The sequence below is a fragment of the Oncorhynchus gorbuscha genome, linkage group LG15, assembly GCF_021184085.1.
Source record: "Oncorhynchus gorbuscha isolate QuinsamMale2020 ecotype Even-year linkage group LG15, OgorEven_v1.0, whole genome shotgun sequence".
Taxonomy (NCBI): Eukaryota; Metazoa; Chordata; class Actinopteri; order Salmoniformes; family Salmonidae; genus Oncorhynchus; species Oncorhynchus gorbuscha.
This window is the reverse complement of record NC_060187.1, coordinates 11,344,037-11,354,884: the sequence shown is the minus strand read 5'-3', so window position 1 is coordinate 11,354,884 and position 10,848 is coordinate 11,344,037. Positions and strand designations below refer to the sequence as shown.

At 45.4% G+C, this 10,848-nt stretch overlaps 1 protein-coding gene across 1 annotated transcript; it reads right to left on the bottom strand.

Annotated features, from left to right (window-relative positions):
* Nucleotides 1–679: 679 nt before the first annotated feature.
* Nucleotides 680–6,185, bottom strand: LOC123996462 (protein odr-4 homolog). Its single transcript, XM_046299831.1, has 14 exons — nt 6,081–6,185; nt 5,852–5,974; nt 5,640–5,744; nt 5,376–5,471; nt 5,132–5,238; nt 4,715–4,751; nt 4,216–4,353; nt 3,917–4,015; nt 3,774–3,824; nt 3,367–3,501; nt 3,180–3,261; nt 2,605–2,814; nt 1,621–1,692; nt 680–1,524 (listed from the first exon to the last, which is right to left on the bottom strand). Exons 2-14 carry the CDS (start codon nt 5,957–5,959, stop codon nt 1,457–1,459), a joined length of 1,308 nt encoding a protein of 435 aa, XP_046155787.1. The 5' UTR covers nt 5,960–5,974; nt 6,081–6,185; the 3' UTR covers nt 680–1,456.
* Between the last annotated feature and the right edge of the window lie 4,663 nt (nt 6,186–10,848).

The window sequence follows — 10,848 nt, the reverse complement described above, 5'->3', positions numbered from 1 at the left end:
TGATGTCAGGGTTCAGGAGTGCAGTGTAAGCCTGTGGCCTGTAGCAGTGTTGAGAGAAAACATCAAGTGCCTCATGGAAGGGCTAAGACAGATATTAGCCACAAACAAAATAAGATCTATAACGTCCATAAAGTCAACACAGTAGCGCTATACCAATTGCTACATTTTTGTTTAGACAGTGGGCAATGCATGAATTCCCATTATAGATCAGATCAAATCAAATGTATTGGTCACATACACATGGTTAGCAGATGTTATTGTGAGTATAATGAAATGCTTGTGCTTCTAGTTCTGACAGTGCAGCAATATCTAACAAGTAATATCTAACAATTCCACAGCATATACCTAATACACGCAAATCTAAGTAAAGGAATGGAATAAGAATATATAAATATATGGATGAGTAACGTCAGAGCGCATAGGCTATACAGTATATATATAGGAGATGAGTAATGCAACATATGTAAACATTATTAAAGTGACTAGTGTTCCATTTACGAAAGTGACCAATGATTTCAAGTCTGTATGTACTGGAGGCAGCAGCCTGTCTGTGATGGTGATGGCTGTTTAACAGTCTGATGGCCTTGAGATAGAAGCTGTTTTTCAGTCTCTCGGTCCCAGCTTTGACATACCTCTACTGACCTCGCCTTCTGTATGATAGCGTGGTTGTTCTCCTTGATGATCTTTTTGGCCTTCCTGTGACATTGGGTGCTGTAGGTGTCCTGGAGGGCAGGTAGTTTGCCCGTGGTGATGCGTTGTGCAAACCGCACCACCCTCAGAAGAGCCCTGCGTTTGTGGTCCGGTGCAATTGTCGTACCAGGCAGTGATATAGCCCAACAGGATGCTCTCAATTGTGCATCTGTAAAGGTTTGTGAGAGTTTTAGTTAACAAGCCAAATTTCTTCAGCCTCCTGAGTTTGAAGAGGCACTGTTGATTACCCGAGACTTCCGAGAATGAGATTAGTTAACACAAATATTTACCTACAGTAGTTATAATAAGCGCCCCCATCCCTCTCTCTCTGTTTATGGGGTAGGTTGTTTCTCAGTTGGCGCTGTGAGCTTTGATTCATGGCACCAGCTGCAACATTCTAGTTGACCCACACAAAACCCCACTAAGATGACGTCACATCATGAGGTATGGGGCATGACGCTCCCGTTAGAGTGTAAAACTATAGCAGCTGGTGGCTCTGATCTCACGTGAAAATAAATTGCTCCACGTGACTTTGCTGTCTCACACCGCAAATATGAATGGGCCCCTCTAACAATGAACCCAGGAAGTGTATTCCTAGACAAACTGTCATCTGTTACTGGAATGTGTTAATAGAAATGGAAAAAACACATCTTAACTTCCATGTCATTGCACAGGCCCCTTTAATTTATGGGAATCCCAGGGATGTTCTGATGCCCTTTGCATGCCAGATCCTGGGATTGAACCGCTCGACTCCGTGGGACACTCTTCACTCTTCTAGGAAGAGACTATAGATGAGACAGGCCACCAGGGAGACTCCTGAAGCCACTGCCACACCTACAACACAGAGGAGAGGAGTACTGACTAATATGGAGGTGAGGGGACAAGTAAACGGAAGGCGAGAGAGAGAGGGTATGCTGCATCACAACGTACCCATGGTGATTTTGCGCCTCTGCTGGATCTTGTACACCGGGACCCAGGTGCTGTCCATGCCTTCCTCTGAATCTCCAACCAGAATAAAAAGCCGTTAGACACCCAACTTACTCTGCTTCCTAACTTCTTCCTATCGGCTTCCTACCAGCTTCTTACTGGCTTCCTAACTGCTTCCTACCTGTGCCCTACCTGCAGCCTACCTGCTTCCTACCTGTTTCCTACCTGTGCCCTACCTGCAGCCTACCTGCTTCCTACCTGTGCCCTACCTGCTTCCTAAATGTGTCCTAAACTACAGGCAGAAAGGCTGCGAGGAACCACCTTCTCTATTGTAACACATATCTGATGCCTGGGGAGATCAATGACTTCAGCTATTTATTTTCTTCTGCTTGTCTTTTATATATGTATATATATAAAAAAAAAAAAAAATCCATACTGATGCTCAATCATCAGTAAACCACACAGATGAAACAGGTCACAACAAGATCGGAACAGACACTGTAACCATGTCACAAAGGGCACAGGTATCTTATTGAGAAGTATGCTATGGGTGGGACAGAAACTGAAACTCGGGAGGAACCTTATAACAGCAGGTAGACACGGGTAGTGGCAAAAGTAAAAAGAATAGAATAGAACAAGAATATAACTATTATCTATGAATATGAAGATTTGTTGATAGCCTGCCCTACGTGCATTTTAAAACATGACATCAAGAGGAATAAAGTTGATGACAGATTGACAGGCATGTAACGAGGAGGTAACAACATTTACTGCTGTGACATTATCTGACCTGTCTGTAGGCCTACTTAGAATAGTGATCAAGTCACATTTGACACTCACTTTCCAAAATGCAGCCAAGTATATCTTATCGCCCTCAAGGAACATCAAGACATCTATCTGACCAGCAGATTATCTTTTGGCAACTTTATGAGAATTTGGGTTCTATTTCAGACAGCATAGACGGAGCTGAACCAGTACCTAGCCTACCTTGGTGCCACTCCAACCTGCCCTGTACCAGCTGCTGGGTGATATGGAGCTGCCCATCAGGGATGGTGAAGCCTGCCCACTCCCTTACCCTCTCCTGGACAGCTGCCTCTGTCTCAGAGGAGAGTATGTAGTCACACAGAGAGATGCCAGTGTCGGGAACCAGGAAGAACACCCGCTTAGCCAAGGGCTGGGAGCCCATGAATGCCTTCGCTATAGAGACACACACACATAGACACATGCAAACACACACACATACACACACACACACACACATGCAACCATGCAAATATACACACACACAGAGACATATACATGGATATCTGCAGGGTCACACATGCACACAGATATATGCGTACCTGTTTTATATAAGAAGGTCAAAGATTGTTTTTACATATTTTACAATTACTCAAGAGCCTCTGTCATATCGTCATGAATGATGCTGGTTGAGTGTACAGTACAAGAAAAACTACAGTGCCTAACCATCGCCATCTAGTGGCATAGCTGCGGACTAATTATTGAATTTCAAGGCCATTTAAGACCTACTGCACTGGTAACTAACTATTCATGTATCCTACCTGAGTTTTCATCATTTATCAGATGTTCAAAGAAGTTTTTGGCACTGTTGTAGACGCTCCTGATGATGTCCCTCTTGATGTACTGTGAGTGACATGGACTCAAGGTCATCAAAAAGTCATCACAGAGATGCAGCTCAAGTGTTTGAAATACTGGTTGCCGGACCTATTGGTGCCCACAGTTGCCTACCATGGTGGTGGTCTTGGCAGTGGTCCTTGCAGGGTTCATGTACGCTCTGCACCCCAGACTCCCCTTCAGTCTCAGGATACAGCTGCATACCTGCACTGACGCAGTGGAAGGCCTCTCCCCCAGCTTGCCCCCTGCCTACAAGATAACCCAGAGAGAGAGAGAGAGAGAGAGAGAGAGAGAGAGAGAGAGAGAGAGAGAGAGAGAGAGAGAGAGAGAGAGAGAGAGAGAGAGAGAGAGAGAGAGAGAGAGAGAGAGAGAGAGAGAGGAGATTGCAACGTGGGTTCACCTGAACCTCTATATGGAGCAGATTTGAGCCCGTTACACTGATCCATTACAATGTAAGAAAAGTACAACAATCAGATTTTTGCAGTAATTTTTTTTTTCTCAATATTCATATTCTCACTTACCGTTGGGATGAAGATCTGACCTTGAATCTTTATCCTTTGTGAATTGTTCCTCTAAAGAACATACAGGACATAAACAGTTGTCATTCACAAGGATCGTCAGCAACGACATTGCAATATTCAGTTGCACACCACACCAAACTTGCCTTAGTTGGGGGGTTCAAATTTGTCTTAGCTGGTAGATTTTTGTTGTTGAGGAGACAAACACTGGCCTCAGTCTTCTTTGCCCACCTCATCATCCCATCCTAACACGGATAAGATGTATTGTCACTGTGTCAGTAGAAGTAGTGGTGGAAGACTGAATGTGTAATAAACATATAACAATAATAATGATTCAACTAGGCCTCTGTCCAAATGGCACCACATTCCCTATATAGTGCACTACTTTTGACTGGGGCCCTATTCCCTATATAGTGCACTACTTTTGACTGGGGCCCTAGGTTACCTTCATGGCCTGCATCAGACCGTGGCGGGTCTTGTCCTTGATAGGGAACATCAGGTCGATGTCCATGGGGCAGGCTGCAACAGGCCAGAACGCTGTCATCCACGGCTGGTAACTCCATGTCGCAGATTTAGAAGATTTCTGGAAGACATCACGCAGTAAGTTAACGTTTATCAACACTAACCAGGAACGAGAGTTCAGCCCTTTCTCTCCTTCTCTCCCGGTACCCCCCCCCCCCCATACAGCCTCGTTATTGTTATGTCATTTTATTGTGATACTGTTTAATTTTATTTTATACTTTAGTTAATTAAGTAAATATTTTCTTGAACTGCATTGTTGGTTAAGGGCTTGTAAGTAAGCATTTCCCTGTAATACCTGTTGTATTCGGCACATGTGACAAATACAATTTGATTTGATTTGCAGTGAATTGCGATGTTAGAAGATAATACACATGCAAATGAATGAATGATTAAAATGTTGAAAATCTCAACTTTGTACTCACACTAGGTTCTTTAATGTTCATAATCCAGCAAGTCACTCTGTGATGAAATTGCTAAGAAAGAGTGTGTTCTCTTTAGTCTTTGTGTTATGTGAATGTGTGTCAGTGTGTGTGTGTCTGCGTGTGTGTGTCTGCGTGTGTGTGTCTGCATATGTGGATGTGTGTGTGTGTGTCTGCGTGTGTGAATGTGTGTGTGTGTGTCTGCGTGTGTGTCTGCTTGTGTGTCTGTGTGTGTGGATGAGTGTGTGTGTCTGCGTGTGTGGATGAGTGTGCGGATGAGTGTGTGTGTCTGCGTGTGTGTCTGCGTGTGTGTCTGCGTGTGTGGATGAGTGTGTGTGTCTGCGTGTGTGGATGAGTGTGTGGATGAGTGTGTGGATGAGTGTGTGTGTCATCAGCAGTGGAGACTGAGTAAGAGGATACTTGTTGGTGTTGGAGCAGATATGAAGCATCACTCTGTCATTGGTGTCCTCCTCTGAGAAACCCCAAAGCCTGTCCTCGGATACACGATTCTCCACAGCAGCCATAGTCTAACAGAGAAAATGCAGACAGAATACAGACAAATGGATAAATCATCAGATAGACAATCAAACCAAAAACATCTAAAGAAAGAAAATTAAGAAAAACAAAAGCTTGAAATTTGACAAAGAAGAAATTCCTGCCTCACCCGCCTCATTTTCATATGGCTCTCTTTGGTCTGGTGGGACGGGGAGACCACAAACATGCCCATCACAGACAGTCCTCCAGGAACCATGCGGTTCAGCTTTAACAAAAGGAAAAATGCAGGAGTCATTAACCAAACCATAGACACTTGAATATCATAACACTATAACACCACAGTACAACAGAAGATCGTTTCTGAAAAAACAATCCTCCATATTTCCCAGGGATGTTCTCCAATAAATCTCACATGTTCTCCAATAAATCTCACATGTTCTGCGTGATCTAGGATGTAGTCTTTGTCATCCTCATTCATCAGGCCACCAGGATTGTCCTCCTTTAGTGGGGTCATCGCTGCATGCACCACAAACTCCCCCTGTAGCAAAACAAATGTTGATCAAATAAAATGATCTTGCATTGGATAGCCTAACATTAGAAAGACGGACCATGTCCCCTTACATACAGTAGGCCTAAATGTCTCACCTGTCCAACTAAAAGTCCAAGGATGTAAGATGTGCTTGCTTTCAGGTTAGCAAAGTATTTCTCCACTGCAGCATCAGCAATGATGCCTTTTCCCATTCCTTTCCCCATTTACACCAAGTTAATCTGCAATTACAAATGAAGATCAATGAGAACATTACAGTATAGGCCTATAGGCAGGCATTGTCAGTGTAATAGAAGAATGCAAGATTATATCATCAAAGAAACCTACGGGGATTTTGTTTCAATTTCAGACGTTTGGGATTCTGTTATCGTCCAGTAAACACCACTTGACGTCTCTTTTCACTTCGCTGACTTTCCACTACCTCATCTCCTGAACGGGTGATTCGAGAACATGTATGACGTCATAATGCAGCAATGCATTGTGACAGAAGGAAGTTCAAATGTCTTTTTTTTAGAACGTTATTCATCATAATTTATCAAAGCACAGTAGTCTATGCAGTGCATTTATAAACGCCTATTTACCATGTTCAATCAGACAAAACATGACCTTCATACAAAAAAAATCCCCACTTCGTCTCTTCCTCGCTTTTTCCCAAAAACATCGTTATTAACGTTGCACTTGAAAACGCTCGTAGTCTAATGCTTGCCTCAGACCACTCGTAGAATACATAATTGCGTCGTTAAATGCTATTTTGACCATCCGCTTCACGTTATATACAGGTTTCAGCTAAACATAGAATCAAATGGTTTATCCGTCTCTCTTTGGCCGCCGATAATTTCAGAACAAAGTTGACTCCAAATAGCCTACAAAGTCGCCAATGTCTTTGCATTTTATACAAACAAGTGATGTATAAACTTCTGCTTTATATTAAAACCTAGATGACTGCATTAAAATATAAACAGTAGGCTATAGGCCTAATTCAATCATATTGAAATACATTTCATGTTAATCAATTGAGTTCTATTTTGCTACTTGTAGGCTACTGTCTGTAATTTGTCTCAATATATTTCATGATGTGTAGACTGACATGTGCGCAATGATGTGCCAAATCTGTGATTTAGTGCATTTTTTTGTGGGTAAGCATTAGACTAAGATTCGTCAATATTTGCAGCCATATGTGGTAATAGGAGTTGATAAATCGTCAGTAGGCATTTGTGAAAGAATTCTAATGATTTTAATGGAGAAAGCTGATCCGAGAGCAGCACTCCCTTGCTTTCCAGCATATTAGTATCGACACATGCTCCGATGACCATTAATATCTGACTGGTGTTTTGGACACTGGAGAGGTTGAGCCAATTTTTACATTTTACATTCACTCCTTCAAGAGAAATATAGTATTATTCCTAACAAAGATATCTAGATATATTTCAGGATGATGTGTATCCCTGGAATTAATCCAAATTCATGTAAACACAACAGTTTTGAAAACATGTGGTCTCTTGAAAACAGGACAGGGTAAGTTGAGTCGCAGGGCAGGGTAGGTTGAGTCGCAGGGTAAGTTTAGTCGCAGGGCAGGGTAGGTTGAGTCGCAGGGTAAGTTGAGTTGCAGGACATGGTAAGTTGAGTCGCAGGACAGGGTAAGTTGAGTCGCAGGGTAAGTTGAGTTGCAGGGTAAGTTGAGTCGCAGGGCAGGGTAAGTTGAGTCGCAGGGTCAGTTGAGTCACAGGACAGGGTAGGTTGAGTCGCAGGGCAGGGTAGGTTGAGAAGCAGGACAGGGTAAGTTGAGTCGCAGGGTAAGTTGAGTCACAGGGTAAGTTGAGTCGCAGGGCAGGGTAAGTTGAGGGACAGGAAGTTGAGGCACAGGAAGTTGAGGCACAGGACAGGGTAAGTTGACTTGCAGGACAGGTTAAGTTGAGTTGCAGGACAGGGTAGGTTGAGGCACAGGAAGTTGAGGTGCAGGACAGGGTGGTTGAGTCGCAGGGCAGGGTAAGTTGAGGTGCAGGAAGTTGAGGTGCAGGACAGGGTAAGTTGTGTCGCAGGACAGGGTAAGTTCAGTCGCAGGAAGTTGAGGCACAGGACAGGGTAAGTTGAGTTGCAGGACAGGGTCGGTTGAGTTGCAGGACAGGGTAAGTTGAGGCACAGGAAGTTGAGGTGCAGGACAGGGTAAGTTGAGTCGCAGGACAGGGTAAGTTGAGTCGCAGGACAGGGTAAGTTGAGTCGCAGGACAGGGTAAGTTGTGTCGCAGGACAGGGTAAGTTGTGTCGCAGGATAGGGTAAGTTGAGTCGCAGGACAGGGTAAGTTCAGTCGCAGGAATTTGAGGCACAGGACAGGGTAAGTTCAGTTGCAGGACAGGGTAATTTGAGTTGCAGGAGTTTGAGGCGCAGGACAGGGTAAGTTGAGTCGCAGGACAGGGTAAGTTGAGTCGCAGGATAGGGTAAGTTGAGTAGCAGTAGGTTGAGGCACAGGACAGGGTAAGTTGAGTCGCAGGACAGGGTTAGTTGAGTCTCAGGAGGTTGAGGCACAGGACAGGGTAAGTTGAGTCGCAGGATAGGGTAAGTTGAGTCGCAGTAGGTTGAGGCACAGGACAGGGTAAGTTGAGCCGCAGGGCAGGGTAGGTTGAGTCGCAGGGTAAGTTGAGTTGCAGGACATGGTAAGTTGAGTCACAGGGTAAGTTGAGTCGCAGGACAGGGTAAGTTGAGTTGCAGGGTAAGTTGAGTTGCAGGGTAAGTTGAGTCGCAGGGTAAGTTGAGTCGCAGGGCAGGGTAAGTTGAGTCGCAGGGTCAGTTGAGTCACAGGTTAGGGTAGGTTGAGTCGCAGGGCAGGGTAAGTTGAGTCGCAGGGCAGGGTAAGTTGTGTCGCAGGACAGGGTAAGTTGTGTCGCAGGACAGGGTAAGTTGAGTCGCAGGACAGGGTAAGTTCAGTCGCAGGAATTTGAGGCACAGGACAGGGTAAGTTGAGGCACAGGACAGGGTAAGTTGAGTCGCAGGACAGGGCAGGGTAAGTTGAGTGCAGGACAGGGTAAGTTGAGTTGCAGGACATGGTAAGTTGAGTCACAGGGTAAGTTGAGTCGCAGGACAGGGTAAGTTGAGTCGCAGGGTAAGTTGAGTTGCAGGGTAAGTTGAGTCGCAGGGTAAGTTGAGTCGCAGGACAGGGTAAGTTGAGTCTCAGGAGGTTGAGGCGCAGGACAGGGTAGTTCAGTTGATTTGAAGCACATGACACAGTTGAGTTGCAGGACAGGGTAAGTTGAGGAGTCGCAGGAACAGGGTAAGTTGTGTCAGGCAGGACAGGGTAAGTTGAGTCGCAGGACAGGGTCGCAGGACAGGGGGTCAGGAGGTTGAGGCACAGGACAGGGTGTTGAGTCGCAGGACAGGGTAAGTTGAGTCGCAGGACAGGGTAAGTTGAGTCGCAGGGCAGGGTAAGTTGTGTCGCAGGAATTTGAGGCACAGGACAGGGTAAGTTGAGGCACAGGACAGGGTAAGTTGAGTCGCAGGGCAGGGTAGGTTGAGTCGCAGGGTAAGTTGAGTTGCAGGACATGGTAAGTTGAGTCACAGGGTAAGTTGAGTCGCAGGACAGGGTAAGTTGAGTCGCAGGGTAAGTTGAGTTGCAGGGTAAGTTGAGTCGCAGGGTAAGTTGAGTCGCAGGACAGGGTAAGTTGAGTCTCAGGAGGTTGAGGCGCAGGACAGGGTAAGTTGAGTCGCATGACAGGGTAAGTTGAGTCGCAGGACAGGGTAAGTTGAGTCGCAGGACAGGGTAAGTTGAGTCGCAGGACAGGGTAAGTTGAGTCGCAGGACAGGGTAAGTTGAGTCGCAGGACAGGGTAGGTTGTGTCGCAGGACAGGGTAAGTTGAGTCGCAGGACAGGGTAAGTTGAGTCGCAGTCGCAGGACAGGGTAAGTTGAGTCGCAGGGTAAGTTGAGTCGCAGGACAGGGTAAGTTGAGTCGCAGGACAGGGTAAGTTGAGTCGCAGGACAGGGTAAGTTGTGTCGCAGGGCAGGGTAAGTTGAGTCGCAGGACAGGGTAGGGTTGTGTCGCAGGACAGGGTAAGTTGAGTCGCAGGACAGGGTAAGTTGTGTCGCAGGACAGGGTAAGTTGAGTCGCAGGACAGGGTAAGTTGTGTCGCAGGACAGGGTACGTTGTGTCGCAGGACAGGGTAAGTTGTGTCGCAGGACAGGGTAAATTGTGTCGCAGGACAGGGTAAGTTGAGTCGCAGGACAGGGTAAATTGAGTCGCAGGAGGTTGAGGCGCAGGACAGGGTAAGTTGAGTCACAGGACAGGGTAAGTTGAGTCGCAGGAGGTTGAGGCGCAGGGCAGGGTGGGTTGAGTCGCAGGACAGGGTAAGTTGAGTCGCAGGAGGTTGAGGCGCAGGACAGGGTAAGTTGAGTCGCAGGACAGGGTAAGTTGAGTCGCAGGATAGGGTAAGTTGAGTCACAGTAGGTTGAGGCACAGGACAGGGTAAGTTGAGTCGCAGGACAGGGTAAGTTGAGTCTCAGGATGTTGAGGCGCAGGACAGGGTAAGTTGAGTCGCAGGACAGGGTAAGTTGAGTCGCAGGATAGGGTAAGTTGAGTCACAGTAGGTTGAGGCACAGGACAGGGTAAGTTGAGTCGCAGGACAGGTTAAGTTGAGTCGCAGGAAGTTGAGGCGCAGGACAGGGTAAGTTGAGCTAAATCAAATTTATTTGTCACATACACATGTTGAGTAGATGTTATTGAGGGTGTAGCTAAATGCATGTTTTTCTAGCTCCAACAGTGCAGAAACATCTAACAAGCAATATCTAAAAATTTCACAACAATACACACAAATCCAAAGTAAAAGAATGGAATTAGGAATATTTACACTACTGTTAAAAACTTTTTTTTATTTTTAAGAAAACCACATTTGTCCATTAAAAAAATATCAAATTGATCAGAAATACAGTGTAGACATTAATGTTGTAAATGACCATTGTAGCTGGAAACAGCTGATTTTTAATAGAATATCTACATAGGCAGACAGAGGCCCATTATCAGTAACCATCACTCCTGTGTTAGAATGGCACGTTGTGTTAGCAAATCCAAGTTTATAATTTTAAAAGGCTAAATGATCATTAGAAAACCCT

What these genes read in the sequence shown, in the direction of transcription:
- LOC123996462 (XM_046299831.1), bottom strand. Translation starts at nt 5,959, where the DNA reads ATGGGGAAAGGAATGGGAAAAGGCATCATTGCTGATGCTGCAGTGGAG. An exon ending in CTGCCAAGACCACCACCATG is followed by an intron (nt 3,262 to 3,366) that starts GTAGGCAACTGT and finishes TGTCACTCACAG; the next exon opens with TACATCAAGAGGGACATCAT. An exon ending in GAGGCGCAAAATCACCATGG is followed by an intron (nt 1,525 to 1,620) that starts GTACGTTGTGAT and finishes TCTGTGTTGTAG; the next exon opens with GTGTGGCAGTGGCTTCAGGA.